Genomic DNA, 17,190 nt, shown 5'->3' on the forward strand with positions numbered 1-17,190 from the left:
GAAACTGATGCCTCATATATTTTTATTTTGCATATTTAATTAAATATATAATCTTTTAATATTATTTAACTTTTATTTTAAGAGAAAATAAGGTATACACATTGTAAAATAGTTTTTCACTATCATCCAATAGAAATTCATTATTATGTCAACAACTAATTTAAAAATATCAATGTGATTTAACAAAATAAAATGTATATCTTTTTTCTTTTATTTTAATTTTTAAAAATATAACAGATATAAATTAATTCATACACTAACAATATATATATATATATATATATATATATATATATATATATATATATATATATATATATATATATATATATATATATATATATATATATATATATATATATATGAATGAAGTTCAAATTATTTAGAGAAAATACTAATTTAGATTAGATTCAATTTAAAAATTAAGACTCAAAGTAAGTTAAAAAAATCTATAATAAAAAATTATTTTATTTTACTCTGCATTTTAACAATTTTATTTATATATTTTATTTGCATTTTAGTTTACACAGGTGGACAGAATCGTCGTTGAGGATGTGTAAGACGGAGTATCGTATAGGGTCTCAAATTTTTAAGATCAAATTATAATTAAATGAAGCCTCATAAAATATTTAGAAAGTAATTATATTGTGATTAAATAGGGTCTCTATTTATTTATTTTTGGTTAAATTTCGATTAAATTAAAGCTTTCAAAAAAATTTGAGAGAGTTTTGCAGTGGGGTTGAAAGTTGACACAGAAAGCATTACAATGACTCCAAGATTATGCAATCGTTCAATAACCATTAGGATTTGATATATCTTTAACCATTAGGATCTGATATATCTTTTATTACTTTTTAATAAGTGAGTGCAATTGTTTAGTCAAACTCATCTTGATTTATAATTGACGGGCATCCACTGTTTGAGATAACTCCTCAAATACTATCTTCGTTTTTTATTAGATACTATTGTCGTTTTTAAATATAAAACTTTTGCAATTTTTCAGTCTTTTTATAAGATTTCTTTTCTTCATATTTTCAGCTATATTAATTAGTATTTCTTAGTCAACATATTTTAAGTTATATTTTATAATTTTTCTACAACTTACAATAAACTTTTTTATTCTTTTTATAATAATATTTTTTATATTTATTTAATTATATTCAAAATTATATAATCTTATAAAATAATATCCATTGTCAATAAATTTAATATTGTTATGAAATTAATAAGAAGCAATATAATATAAGAGGAGAGACGAAAGAGAGAAATAATATTGTATTGTTCTCATTATCAGTATGGATTTCAAGTATAATATGAGTCTCATTTATAGGACATATGTAATAAATAGAAAATCAATATAAAATCTCCTAATTGATGGACATCCATAATCATACCATTTATAACATCCCCTTAGATGTTCATAAAGATGCCTCGTTAAAACCTTACTAGAAAAAATTTAGTGAAGGAAAAAGAGTACAATATCCTTTTAAAGAAAAGAATATTTTCCCCCTCAGTTGGACCAATTCATTTCTCCCCCTCAGCTCAACAATTATTTCTTCGACGATGAAGACCAATCATTTTGCACTGAAAGGTCTTATGTAGTGCTAAAAGTTTCAGCATGATTAGATAAACTTGTTGCTATTATTTGTTTCACCGATCTTCATGAAATAGTTGTACCACCACATGTAAATAAACAAATAACCTCTTTGTGATCTACCATTGTGCGGATCAGACAAGTAACTTGCATTACATAACCTTTTAATTCGAGTTTGGATACTTTGGTATAAAACAAACCAATGTCTATTGTCCCTTTAAGATAATGAAGTATATGTTTGATTTCGTTCCAATGTCTTTGTGTATGTGAAGAATTGTATCTTGCTAATATAGTTATCGTAAATGATATATCAGGGTGTGAATAATTAGCAAGATAGATTAGTGCTTGAAGTACTTCAGGACCAATTACTTTTTCATCATCTTCTCTAGGTTTAAAAAAATCGTCTGCACATCTCATGATCTAACATCATAGAGGTAGACAACATATGAGATTTGTCCATCATATAAGAACATTTTAACATTTTGCTATATACAAGATTTTCTCATACAGAAATTTTTAAAATTTTTTTCTATATAACCTTCTTGGTATATAAAAGTTTCATTTTCTAAATGTTTATTTAGAAGGACTTTTTTTCCCAAGTCTTTCATCTCGAATAATTTCTTTAAACAATTTATAGCTTTTGTAATCTCTTTAGGAGTTTCCATGATATTTATGTCATCAAGATAGACAACTATTATTGCAATTTCTTTTCCTGATCTTTTTATAAAATATAAGGGAAAATGGAGTTAATTGTATATCCCTCTCAAAGCAAATATTTACTAAGACGGTTATATCACATGCGTTCAAATTGTTTCAGCCCATATAGAGATTTATTCAATTTTATGGAGTAGTTTTCTCAAGATTCAGAATTATGTTTCTCTGATATATAAAATCCTTTAGGGAGTTTTATGTAAATGTCACTATCAAGTGAGCTACATAAATAAGATGTTACAACATCCATCATGTTCATATTAAGCCCTTCATGTACTACAAGACTAATAAAATATCAAAATATTAATTGAATCCACTACAGGTGGATATGTTTCATCAAAACAAATCTTAGGTCTTTGTGAAAATCATTAAGCCACAAATCAAACTTTATACCATTCTTATTTTTCTTTTTCACAAAAACTCATTTATATCCCATTGGTTTCACACCTTGAGGTGTTCGGACTACAGATCCAAAATCAAGTCACTTGTAAAGTGAGTTTAAATCTTATTCAATTGAATATATTCATTTTGGCCAATTCTCACTTAGTCTACAATCTTTAATAGACTTTGACTCATAATCCTCTTTGTCATTTATCACATTTAGCGCTATATTGTAAAACAAATCATCAATATTGACTTTGTGCCGGTTCCATTGTATTCTATTTTGGACATAATTTATCGAGATCTCTTTATTTTCATAAGTTTCAAGTACATAATCATTCTCTTCTGGAGATGAAATGTTTATTATGTCCGAAGATTCTTTTAGATTTTCTATATCCTCACTTGGATCATCTTTAATTTTAGCTTATTTGCTTGGTAGAGGATTATTAATATTGGAATCGACTTTCCTACCTTGCATCATGCACGGTTTCAATTCATTTGCAATATTTGATTATCCAACAGGAGAATCCACTTTGATTGTAGTATTAACAACTGCAATTGGTTGTATAAAATTTACAAATAAATAATCTTTCGAACTTTTGGTTCATATTGATTTGTACAATGATCCATATCTAAAATTGTTCATTTGAACTTCTTGTTCATGATTTCAGCTGCTTATTCCCTTCCCCTTATGTTGGGAAAATTAATTGATCAAGTGATAATCAGCCTACTAGGATGCAATCAAGTATTTGATTATTCGCTCAAATTATATCCTCAAAATTGAGATTCATATTAATTATATTTTTCTAATATTCTTTCATGACTCATGATAATGTACTATATTAATTGGAATATACACAACACATCCAAATGTTCACTTAGATGAGAAGTATTAGAATAAATTAGGGAGGACTAAGAGATAGTATCTTGTTGGCTCGATGTGGATAAATATCTTTATACCATACTTTGGGTGTTTCAAATATATAATTTAGAATTGAAGATATCTCATAAGTATCAACCATATAATTAACTTTAGACGTCTAAATAATGAATCTTCAGGTCTATTTTCCTTTTATGAATATATATATATATATATTACATGATATTGAATCTCAATTTTAATAATATATGTGATACTTATATAGGAATTTCTAAAAAATATCCAGAAAACAAGATCTTAGTCTAATTAGTTGAGAAAATAATTTCACAAACTTAAACAAATGCATGATCTTTTAGTCTATGCAACAATTAATGTGATAAAAACTCAATTTCTCTTATTTTTAATTTCCTTTAGAAACACATAAAATTTATTGGATTGAAGAAACTTCTAGTTTTTCAATACTATTTTTCCGCATCATATTATATCCGAGATGACCAAATCGGTTTTGCTAACAACACATTTAAGTGTAATTTGTAAACTTTTGGTTTACAATAATAATATATGTATTTTAATTATTCTAATCTATTTGAATCAGCCATGTTGTTCTTCAATAAATAAATCATTATTAACCATACACATATTTTTATTTGATTTAATTGTTATAAATTAAATATAAATTTATTTTATAACAAGATTATTCAAATCACACACATTTAGCCAAACTAAATGCAATTTAATTTAGTTTTATAAAAAAAATCAAATATATTTCAAATAAATATAGAAACCACGTTATTACTAATTAAGCTTGATAGCCAATAGAGGAACGAGACAAAATAATAAGATTTAATTACTTAATTATTATAAGTTATTATTATATATTATAAAATAAATAAATAAAGCATAATATCTTTAAAAGTGTTGTACCAAATGACATTAATTAAACAATACAAAACTACTTTAAAATATCAAACACACCTTAAAATATTTGAAAATAAATTTCTTAATTTATAAATTTACATTACTTTATTTTGTTTCAAATCATATTAAGATCAATTTAGATCTTTAAAAAATTCATAGTCTAAATGTCTAGTTCTTCAAGAACTCAATCACTATTATGAGTAATCTTTTCAAATATTATTTAAAGTATATTATGAATTTTTCTACTTCAGGTGAATATTAGATTAGTCATATAAACTTCAATCATAATCCAGTAATCTGTTCTTATAAAACCTAACAAGAATTCTCTATCAACAAAGATCGACAAATAAAATCCTTCAAAAATTATATAAAATTCTTTAGAAACTCAATCACAAATCCTTTATTAGTAAAATTAATAATATTTGCAATATGCTGGATAAGTTTTTCATGAACTATATAACAAACTTAATATTATCCTTCTAGGATATTTGATAAGTGTAGTTCTTTAGGAACTCAATCAAATTTTTTTGTTAATAATAATAATAATAATATTTTTAATCCTTCAGGGATGCTTGATAAGTTCTTCAGGAATTATATAACAAATTTAATATTATCCTTCTAGGATATTTGATAAGCGCAGTTCTTCAAAAGCTCAATCACAAATCTTTTGTTAACAAAAATAATAATATTTGCAATTCTTCATGGATGCTTATAAGTTCTTGAGGAACTATATAACAAACTCAATATTATCCTTCTGGGATATTTATAACAAACTTAATACTATCTTTGATGAATATTTGTTAAGTTCTCCATGAGCTATATAACAAACACATTGTTTTGTAATCCTTCGGGGATTATTGACAATTTAATAAGATATAATATCAAAATTCAACCCGGATAATGGAAAAAAACTAATATTACCTCTAACAGTTAGGGCTTCATTTTTTTCTTTTCAAGTTTAGTGGAGCTTCGTGTTGATAACGTGTTATAAAATAAGAAGAAAGAAGATAAAAAGGAAGCGAGAAAGATGAGAACACTTTTTTTATTATTTCATCGGTGTGTCTTTCACAATGAGGTTGGTCCTATTTACATGACAATATACATAAAATGTAATAAATACAAAATATTATAAATAAAGAATAAGATGCTTGAGGGACAATCATCCAATTATTCCTAACACTCCCCCTTGGATGATTGTTTTGGATATGCCTCGTTAGAACCTTACTAGAAAAAATCAAGTGGGAAAAAAATCTAGTAAAAGAAAAAGAGTACCATTTATAACAAATATTAATATTAACTTTTTTAATCATTGTATTTTGATCCATATATATATATATATATATATATATATATATATATATATATATATATATATATATATATATAGCATATCAAGTGAGAGCATTTTTAAATGAGAGATGAGAGATATAAATATCAATCATTTGATTCATCAAGAAAGATATTAATAGCCACATTAATGTATTAACATTCTATCTCTTGATGAATTCAATAGTTGATATTTATTTCTCTCACCTCTCATTTAAAAATGCTCTCACTTGATATGCTCTTATATATATATATATATATATATATATATATATATATATATATATATATATATATATATATATATATATATATATATATATATATATATATATATATATATATATATATATATATATATATATATATATATAGTGCATATCATATGAGAATGCTTTTTTATATGAGAATGTGAGAATGAATCTGAACCATTGAATTTTAAAATAAATGGTGGAGATTATGTGTGAATCTTTTTTTCTCTCTCCTCCATTATTAAAATAAATGATGTAGGAAAGAGAAAAAAAGATTCACACATAATCTCCACCGTTTATTTTAAAATCCAATGGTTCAGATTCATTCTCATATAAATATGACATTCTCATATGATATGCCATATATATATATATATATATATATATATATATATATATATATATATATATATATATATATATATATATATATATATATATATAAGAATTTATCCAAAGAATCGTATTTTGTTGGATCACGATTTTAACAAGATTGCCACCGAAGGAATTATCGGGTCGAGTCGCGGATCGGTACGCTTTCTTTAAGACGTTTCGCGGGTACTGCCAAAATTATGCAAAGCAGCTCTTAATAACCACGACGCCTCCAGGATAAAACAGCTCAGTTCTATACTATACGATTATTACTTGCACGATAGATAATCGGTCTAGAAATACACCCTCAGATGGTACTAGGAGCATTCAAATATGGTATGAATACCATCTTAGTATCTGGTATAAAGACCAATCGTAGTAATTTCTCAAACTAAGAGAAATTTCAATAATTCTCTAAAGAGAACCCAAGAAAAAATTATACTTATAATTTCTCAACTCAAATGAGGAGAAATTAACATTATTCTCTAAGGAGAATTCAAGAAGGTACTCGGAAAATTGAACGAGTAGAAAGAAAGGGGGAGAAGTTGGCGCTTCGACAATTTGAAAGATGCGGAGTTATGAGAATGAGGAAGGATAAACTCAAAATAAGTTTTTGGGGTGTTTTTGAATGAAACAAGTGACTTCATTATATAATGAAGTAAACTAGCTAAGATTTCTAATCTAAGCAATGTGGGACTAAAGAGCATTTTCAACTAACACACAATGTGGGACTTGACTTAGGAACTTTTTCAATTCATCTTCCTATTTTGGAATAATGACATAATATTCCAACAATCCCCCACTTGAATTTAAAAAAGTGTTTCAGAAGTAACGTCAGACGTTTCTAAGATTGTGCATGAGCAAAGGTGTCTACGACTTGAACCTTTGTGTAGCAAGTAGGATTCCAATTCAACAAGAGTGACACAACTGTCTTGAACTCTATCTCAGACATCAAACTCGCACATAACCTTTTCTTAAGGTGTATTCTAATAGCCCGTGCTTTAATGGCCCTGCACGTGTATCCCAGTTTAGTGAAGGCTCTAGGAATTCTGCCTCGAAATTCCATAAGAACCGGCCTCAGTTCCACAATCACATAGGTGAGTCTATCAAGAGTACTCATGTAGTCTAAGTACTCCCTCATACAGAGTATAGATCTCATTAAGAGTTTCTATTATCTCATCCTCTTATTACTTCAGGATTCATGCTTTTATTTACTCTAGCATGATCGCCTCATATTACTCACAACTTGTTATTACCCATTGAACCTATTTCTTGGGATCTCCAGTCATTTAGGTCGGGTTACCATCATGAGCAACTCATTTCTGTATAGGCATTAGTCCCATCTTTTTGGATGTATTATGGACTTTTTCTCTAGCTAATCCTTTCGTCAAAGGATCTGCTAAGTTTTCATCAATGCGTACATGATCCACTCTTACAGCTCCTTTAGATATACAATCTCTAAAGGCGTTCTGCTTTCTTCTTATTTGACGTCTTTTACCATTATAATAACGGTTCTCAATTTTTGCAATAGCCGCGGTACTATCACAATGGATCAACACAACTGACATTGGTTTTTCCCATAAGGGAATCTCAGCTAGCAAGCATCTTAACCAACTTGCTTCTTCACTAGCATTTGCTAATGCTATCATTTCAGACTCCATCGTGGAATGATCCAGGATATTTTGTTTCTTTAATTTCCAAGATACAGCTCCTACAACTATGTTGAATATATAGCCACTAGTAGCTTTGGAATCACCTGACATGGTATTCCAATCTGCATCACTGTATCCTTCAAGTACAGTAGGAAATCTCTGATATAGTAGGCCGATATCTACGGTCCTTTTAAGGTACCTCATGACTCGCTCAATAGCTTGACATTGCTCGTTACTTGGTCTACTCGTAAATCTGCATAGCAATTCTATGACATATGCAATGTCGGGTCTAGTACAATCAGTGGCATAGCTAAGGCTGCCAATGATGCTCGTATACTTTGTTTGTCTTACACTTTCACAAGTGTTCTTAAAAAATTTCTCACTTGGATCATATGGTGTGCATACAGGTTTACAATCAAAGTATTTACATTTCTTTAAGATCTTCTCCACATAGTATGATTGATCCTAAGAAATTTCTTGCACGGATCTCGTGATCTTTTATATCAAAGTTGTTACACAACAATGATTTCACATCATTAATGGTCTGAATGTTTGATCCAAATATGAGTAAATCGTCTACATAGAGACATATGATAGTGCATATGCGATTCTCAAATTAATAATAAACGCATTTGTCACTTTCATTCACTTTATACTCATTCAATATCATTAAACTTTTCATGCCATTGTTTAGGATCTTACTTTAATCCATACAGAGATTTGTCTAACTTACAGACCTTGTTTTCTTGTCCATGGATCACAAATCCTTCTGGTTGTTCCATATAGATTCCTTCTTCTAAGTCACCGTTTAAAAAAACAGTTTTAACATCCATTTGGTATACTATTAAATTATAAATAGCAGCAATTGAAATAAGTACCCTAATGGATGTTATTCTAGTGACAGGAGAGAAGGTAACGAAGAAATCTACATTTTCTCGTTGTCTAAAATCCTTGGCTACAAGGAGAGCCTTGTATTTATCAATAGTTCCATCAGGTTTTAGTTTCTTTTTCAAAACCCATTTACAACCAATTGGTTTGCATCCAGGAGGCAAGTCTACTAAGTGCCAGGTCTTGTTAGACTCAAGAGAATCTATCTCATCATTAATAGCTTCCTGCCATAAGTCTGCATCTAGTGATGACAAAGCTTCTTGAAGATTTATTGGATCTTCTTCTACATTATAAGCCGCACAGTCAGGCCCATAATCTTTAGAGACTCTTACTCGTTTACTTTGTCGAAGTTCTGTTTCTACATTGTCGTTGCTTTCTGTGCTTCTTATCACAGGAATGTGACTCGATTGAGTGCCCCCACTATTTCTTGATTTGAAGGGAAATTTGTCTTCATAGAAATCAACATCATTTGATTATATGATCACTTTTGCATTTAGGTCATAAAACCTATATGCCTTACTGTTTGCTGCATACCCAATGAATACACATTCGTATGCTCTACTAGCGAGTTTAACTCATTTTGGATCCAGAATTCTGACATAAGCCAGACATTCCTAAGTTCTCAAATAAGACAAGTTTGGTTGTCTTTTCTTTAATATCTCATAAGGAGAGATATTACTCTTTGACTTGGGAACTCTATTCATGACATAACAAACAGTCAATAAAATTTCCCCCACTAGTGAGATGCAGCACCAGAATTCATCATAATTGCAACAAAAAGTTCAGTAAGAGTTCTATTCTTTGTTTCTGCTTTACCATTCATTTCAGGGAAATATGGAGCAGTCGTTTCATGTACAATTCCATGTTGTTTATAAAAATGATTAAATAACCTAGAATTATACAGTTTTTCCTATCACTACAAATTCTTACTGAATCATTTTCAAATTCTTTACAACATTTTCAAAACTTATCAATTTCATTCACAAAAATATCATTCTTTGTGATGATGGTGTACAAATCTACCCCAATAAACTGACTAAATCTTTTCTTATTTATAAGAGAGGAAAAAAACATAAACATGATTCTTTATAATCTCGGGAGCATACATGACATCCTTCAAGATTGAAGTCTTTTCACAGGTGGACCTTGTTCCACTTCTCCAATATCGGCAACATTAGTGGTGTGGATATCTCCCAACAACACTTTCTTATCTTTAGTATTCGTGTATGTCTTAAACGTGACACGATCATAATAAACACGGCGAGAGACGCCTGTGTTTATCCACCAACCATCAAATCTATCAACCATGTTGATTTCAATGATCATATGAATAAATTTTTCATTAGCCAGGTTAACCCGTGCATTACGAGCTACACCAAGTTCAAGCATTACAATATACATTTCTTAGCCATATGACTTAGTTTTCCACAGTTGAAACAAAAGGAAAACAACGTCATTTCTTTGAGGTGGTGGTTGTTGTCTAGTTGGAGCAACTAGGGCCATAGAAGGGTTCCCATTCTTAATTCGGTTCACAATATTGCAATTCTAATTCTATAATAATTGGCCATATGGCTTTAGAACCACGCAGAATTTATTTTTGTTGTTTAAAACAACCAAGACTTTTCTATTTAATCATGTCTCTGATATTTTTCTTTAATGAGAATAATCAGTCTCTAAATAAAAAATTATTTTATTTTCTAACAAAGCATAATTCATAAAAACTTTCAAACTAGGGGCAGTTTGTCAATAATAAAAGAAATTCAAATTGCTTATAAATACATACCTTCATTGATGATCTTATCAGCAATATTTTGAAGTTCGTGACTTTGAGCTTCTATGGACCTTTCAACTGCCATCTGATACTTCACGTAGCTGCTAAAATCATTCTTCTGTTCTCCAGCTTCTTCAATGCATACTTGTTTTTCAGAGTCTCTTAAACATATTTTGAAGTATCACAATTACTGTAATAGTCATACAGATCATTTGTGATTCTATTCAGAATGTTATAATCATTCTTTCTATAAGGTGATTTCATTCCTAAGCTGTAAATTGTTCGCTTTAATATGTGCAGCAGATTCAGCTTCAACACTATTATGTGTCCCTTTTGATCCTCAAATTTCTTACCGTTAGTATGTTCGGTTGATCCAAAGGGAGCAACAAAATGTCCTCGGTCAAAATGTTAGCTATTTTTTTCAACATTAAGAAGAAAATCATCATTTGTTGCCAACATTTGAAGTGACATCTCTCAAACATGAACGGTTTGTCAAAGAAAGTATCCGCAGAAGTACCAATAATTTCTTCAGTAGCCATGGCAATTCGAAACATCTTAAAATTGTTGGATCACGATTTTAACAAGATTGCCACCGAAGAAATTACCGGGTCGAGTCGCGGATCGGTACGTTTCTTTAAGACGTTTCGCGGTACTGCCAAAATTATGCAAAGCAGCTCTTAATAACCACGACGCCTCCAGGATAAAACAGTCTAGTTCTATACTATACAATTACTACTTGCACGGTAGATAATCAGTCTAGAAATACACCCTCAGATGGTACTAGGAGCATTCAAATATGGTATGAAAACCATCTTAGTATCTGGTATAAAGACCAATCGTAGTAATTTCTCAAACCAAGAGAAATTTCAATAATTCTCTAAAGAGAATCCAAGAAAAAATTATACTTATAATTTCTCAACTCAAACGAAGAGAAATTAACATTATTCTCTAAGGAGAATTCAAGAAGGTACTCGGAAAATTGAACGAGTAGAAAGAAAGGGGGAGAAGTCGGCGCTTCGACAATTCGAAAGACACGGAGTTATGAGAATGAGGAAGGAAAAACTCAAAATAAGTTTTTGGGGTGTTTTGGAATGAAACAAGTGACTTCATTATATAATGAAATAAACTAGCTAAGATTTTTAATCTAAGCAATGTGGGACTAAAGAGCATTTTCAACTAACACACAATGTGGGACTTGACTTAGGAACTTTTTCAATTCATCTTCCTATTTTGGAATAATAACATAATATTCCAACATATTACCTCTGGTCTCCTACCTTTTGATGGTGTGTATTTTCTCTTTCATAAGATATTTGCATTTGTACCTGAAAAATGAAGACAAAAATACTTTAAGAAAAATAAACAAAAGTAATAATTTATCTAAAGAATCATACGATCTCGGGTCTTTATTATAAGAGAAAATTCATTTATTTAGATTCATTTAATAATAAATGCTCTAATCTATATATAGACCAAATACATTAATTAATTACTTTTTATGAATTAAAAAAGCCAAATTCCTTATTTATTTTGACCAAAATGCATTAACAATATCTCACGTTCTGACAATTAACGATGAATGATCAGTTGTACCAGTTCCATGCCGTTGACGTTGCTTCCCTTGCATGCTTCGTGCTTCTGGCTAGAATGGTCCCGTCTCATAGATGCAATGCAAGTTGTGGGGGCTATTTCCAAATAATATTGTGTAATTTACCTAAGTACAAATATAATATAAGTCTTCCACCGTGGATATTGATACATCTTTGCATTGTTGTGCGTGCCTTTTTATAAAAAATTAGCTACGCATTGTTTGTCTGTTTGACTGGAGTTTTTTAAAAAGAGAGGTGCTATCTTTACACTAAAAATTCAATGTTTTACATGTACACCGTATAGAAAAACAACATGGACATATGTTAGTGAGTGTTAAAAAAAATAAATAAAATAACTATTAAATATTAAAAAAAACAAAACCGTAAACATATACGGTGTAAATATCATCCATGGTGGTGGTGTATGAGTATCATTTCCCTTTTTAAAATTAATTTCATGGAAGAACCGCACACTAAAGTTTTGTATATTGAAAAAATAGAAAATATTATTAAAATATAACTCTTCACTCGTTTATATGGTCACTAGAACACTACAAGAGAAAAGAAAGAGAAAGTCATGGAAGATTTCGAAAGAGAAAAAGCACTACAAGCTTTTGATGAAACAAAACTTGGTGTTAAAGGACTTGTTGATGCAGGTATCACCAAGGTCCCTCGTATCTTCTATCATCCACCTGATAACACCAAAATTGCATCAGATTCGGATGATACAAAAAACTTTGCTATTCCTGTCATAGATCTTGCTAACATTCACCAAGATCCATGCGCACGCAAAATAGTTGTTGAAAGTATTAGAGATGCATCAGAGACACTTGGCTTTTTTCAGATCGTAAATCATGGCATCCCAGTCAGTACTTTGAAGGAAATGAAAGATGGAGTGATACGATTTTTTGAGCAAGATAGTGAGTTTAAGAAGAAATTTTACACTCGTGAACAAAAAAATTCCTTTATATATACAAGTAATTTTACTCTATATACCTCAGAATCAGCTGCTTGGAAAGATTCTTTCCTTTGTAACATGGCTCCTAATCCCCCTCAGAGAGAAGACCTGCCAGCTGTATGCAGGTATACTTTTCACCTAATGTTATTTTGTGTTCAATAACAGTCCCATTCGTGTTGCAGTCGCGTAAATGATTTTGTAATTTCGGTGTTACAACACTAATTGTTATCGTTTTGTCTAGTCGTTTTCGTGGTCGCGACTGTTTTTTAACCTTGTTGAAGTTATTATATTATACAATAATAAAATTAATTTTAAATGATTTTTTTGTAGTGATATACTGTTGGAATACTTGAACCAAATAATGAAACTAGGAACTTTATTGCTGGAGTTACTTTCAGAAGCTCTTGGACTAAATTCAAGCTATTTAAATGATATTGGTTGTGCTGAGGGGTTATTTGCTTTAGGCAATTACTATCCACCATGTCCTGAACCAGAATTAACTTTGGGAACTCCAAAACATGCTGACGTTGATTTCATCACTGTGCTTCAACAAGATCATATAGGTGGCCTCCAAGTTCTTCATGAGAACATGTGGATTGATATACCTCCACAACCTGAGGCTCTAGTTATTAATATTGGTGATTTTCTGCAGGCAAGTTTTGTCTTTTTTTTCCTAATAAATTTGTCTTCTAACAAAAATATATATTTTTTTTTGGAGAAGTTTGTTAAGTTTAGGAAAATTAGTTAGTGAGTAACTAACTTTATCACTTGATTTATATTAGAGATCTTGATTGTACCCTCTCTTATGTCTAGTTCATTCAATAATTTAGAATATTGTTGAATCTCAGCTTATCTCAAATGACAAATTCAAAAGTGGTGAGCACAGAGTATTGGCAAATCGTGTAGGTCCAAGAATCTCTATTGCATGTTTCTTTAGTACTCGTCATCATCCATCTACAAGGATTTACGGTCCCATCGAGGAACTTTTGTCCAAAGACAATCCTGCAAAATATAGAGCAACTTCAATTTCAGATTTTGCAATTCAGTACACAACAAAACGTATGAAAGGTGCTTCTCCTCTGTTGAATTTCAGAATTTAATTAGCACAAATCAAGTGAAAGTGATTATGTAACCTTATACTTTCGGTGTATAATGATTCAAATTCTGGAACTTTTACTGGCTAATTAGTTTCTTGAGACAGAATAAGAAAAACAATTTTTCTTGAAAAATAATTTGGTACGATCTATCAGTAGATTAAATATGTTGAATGATTTTTTTTGTATCTAATAGTTTAATAATTAGAACTTATCTCTTCAAAAATCAATAAGTGAAATTGCTTATGAGAGAGTTGGTCATAGATCTGACTTAGGTTTTCTAAAATTTAATAATGTTGTATAGAAGTGTAATCGGTTCAGTTTATAAAATTAATTTGTTATCACTTGTTAATAATAGCATTAAGTAGTGTATTAGAGAAATATATATTTTACTATTTTACTATATTTTTATAAATAAGAAAAATATCATTTCTATGAATAAAATTATTTTAAAAAACTAAATTTGTATGTTTAAAATCATTGTTCGATTGAAAGACCTAGTTGCACAAAATTAATATTCAAATTTAAAAATTGAATTTTCAATATGAAACTGATTTTTAAAATGCATTATTAATTATAGAATTTGACTATAAATATATCGGTTTTATAACCAATTTAATAAAAACAAAAATAATTATATGAATTAGTTATAATATCTTATTAGAATAAATAATTATAAAATGATTATGAATTGGATTTGTGAAAAAACCAATCACATATCCTTGTATAAAAAAAAATGCTACCTATGATAGATTTTTCTCAGATTCATGAAGATTCATGTGCTCACAAAATAGTTGTGGAAAGTGTCACATTCATGAAGATGCGATCTGATAGCAAGTCGAGATTTGAGATGAAGAACCGGTCATTTCTAGTTAGACTTTAATAAAATTATAAACAGGGAAGTATTCTTTTCCTGCTACCCTATATTTCAAAATTATTTTGTAAGCATTGAGCTCAATGGAACCTCTGAACAAACTAAAATGAATTTTAGGAGTATAGATTTTAGATGGAGCTATTTAGCTAACTCTGAATGTGTTTTAAGCAATTTAACCCAGTATAAATTGTTCATCAAAGTACATTATTTTGTCATCATAAAAAAGAAGAAGATTGTAAGAACAAGATTTGGTTCTACATCTGATCTTAAGTTTTGATGATAACATTACATGATATCTTAGAGAACATTTAGTTTTCTAACGATTTATGTCTAGTGTGTAGCTTTTGCTTACATGTCCTAACTTTGAATATAAGGTGTGTGACGTCACCAGGTTTTAAATTCAACAGACTCTAACTTTGGAAGAAACTAATGATGTTTACAAATAACCGGTCAAGTTCTAGAATGCTTCTATATAATAACGGTTCTGATGAACATTAGTGATAGAGCTTCTGAAGATTTTGAAGATAAAGATTATGAAGATCAAGTGCTGAAGACTCTGAAGACTTAGGTTCTGAAGATTCAAGTTTTGGTCCTTCTAAGCATGCTTCATCACCAACCATCAGAAGCCTATGAAGATTATAAGATAAGATCAAAATTGGTTAAGTGAGGAAATAGTACAAGGTGCAAATGTTTCAATTATCCTAATATGGTGGCGCAAGGACAGTACTATGGTACTATGTTGTCTACCACTCTCTCTGACCGTTGTGAACAAAACAACTGGAATTAAGTATTCATATTCTACATTTCAACAATTTTTTTTGTTCTAAAAGGAACACTTGGAAGATTGAAGATAATAACAATTTCTCTACAAATTTTACTCTGAAACGCTGCTCAAGTCTATCTGATATATTCTATGTAAAGTTTTGTAAACGCAAGGAAGAAGCTTTTGTTCATTAACTTGCAATTAACACTATTGTGTTATGTAATTGTATTCAAACTTGTGTAATCTGCTTTCAAGAAGCAACCTTGTAAACACACTCATTGTATTTCAACTCCTAGGTTGACTGTTCCTTGAGAGACCAAGTGTTAGTCATAGTTTCTCAAGAAGACATTCACGGGTAGTTTTTATGGTTTACAACATTGACATTTGGTCTTTGTTGTGTGTCTGTAATCAGTTCGGTTATAATGGATTAAGTCTTTGTTTGAGAAGGAAAAATCATATTGGCGGATGGACTGGATTAACTTCGTTAACAGTGAACAAGAATAAAAATATTTGTGTCATTTATTTTTGTTCTCATGTTCTCTGTTTTGTCTTGGGGAAAAGTTTGTTTTAAATCTGAAAACTCAATTTAAACCCCATTTCTTATGTTTCTCATACCTTCAGAAGTTAAAGCTATCAAATTCATTATCTGATCACGACTCTCCTCATAATAATCTTTTAGAAAATTTGACACACTAGAAATCTTATCAGGTTTCAAAATGGTAAAATTGACTTTGATGTAGACATGACATCTATTTCTTTACAAAGACACGTTTATTCTTCAAATCACGAGTGTACAAAAAGCTTTGACATCCAATATGGAATTCCTTCTGCACCTAGAATCATACAAGTTAACCAATGCTTTCCTAGTCATATTTGGATTAAAACTTCAAGAGGAAATCCTAAAATATAAACTTGTGGTGATAAGAATAATCTTTGAACATTTTCAGGAGGTTTCCCAACAAAGGTTAGAGTTTGCACCTCCTTTCAAGTTAAATTGCACGAAATCATATTTGGTAAGAAATAAAGCTAATAAGAAGAATTGAAGAGTTTTTTAATTTGAAATTGACTCAAAATTGATCATTCGCAAATTTGCTAATATGAATATTCTCAATTGATGTCTTTTAATTAAATGAAAAATATTTAGGTTGATTAAAATCTTTTTATTTTG

At 29.6% G+C, this 17,190-nt stretch overlaps 1 protein-coding gene across 1 annotated transcript; it reads left to right on the forward strand.

The window, feature by feature from the left end:
• Positions 1 to 12,821: 12,821 nt before the first annotated feature.
• On the forward strand, positions 12,822 to 14,570 carry LOC131626631 (1-aminocyclopropane-1-carboxylate oxidase homolog 1-like). Its single transcript, XM_058897466.1, has 3 exons — positions 12,822 to 13,416; positions 13,622 to 13,943; positions 14,140 to 14,570. Exons 1-3 carry the CDS (start codon positions 12,911 to 12,913, stop codon positions 14,389 to 14,391), a joined length of 1,080 nt encoding a protein of 359 aa, XP_058753449.1. The 5' UTR covers positions 12,822 to 12,910; the 3' UTR covers positions 14,392 to 14,570.
• Positions 14,571 to 17,190: the final 2,620 nt, after the last annotated feature.

This window comes from Vicia villosa, unplaced genomic scaffold, assembly GCF_029867415.1.
Source record: "Vicia villosa cultivar HV-30 ecotype Madison, WI unplaced genomic scaffold, Vvil1.0 ctg.000316F_1_1_1, whole genome shotgun sequence".
In the NCBI taxonomy this organism is placed as follows: domain Eukaryota; kingdom Viridiplantae; phylum Streptophyta; class Magnoliopsida; order Fabales; family Fabaceae; genus Vicia; species Vicia villosa.

What these genes read in the sequence shown, in the direction of transcription:
- LOC131626631 (XM_058897466.1), top strand. Translation starts at nt 12,911, where the DNA reads ATGGAAGATTTCGAAAGAGAAAAAGCACTACAAGCTTTTGATGAAACA. An exon ending in GACCTGCCAGCTGTATGCAG is followed by an intron (nt 13,417 to 13,621) that starts GTATACTTTTCA and finishes ATTTTTTTGTAG; the next exon opens with TGATATACTGTTGGAATACT. An exon ending in ATATTGGTGATTTTCTGCAG is followed by an intron (nt 13,944 to 14,139) that starts GCAAGTTTTGTC and finishes GTTGAATCTCAG; the next exon opens with CTTATCTCAAATGACAAATT.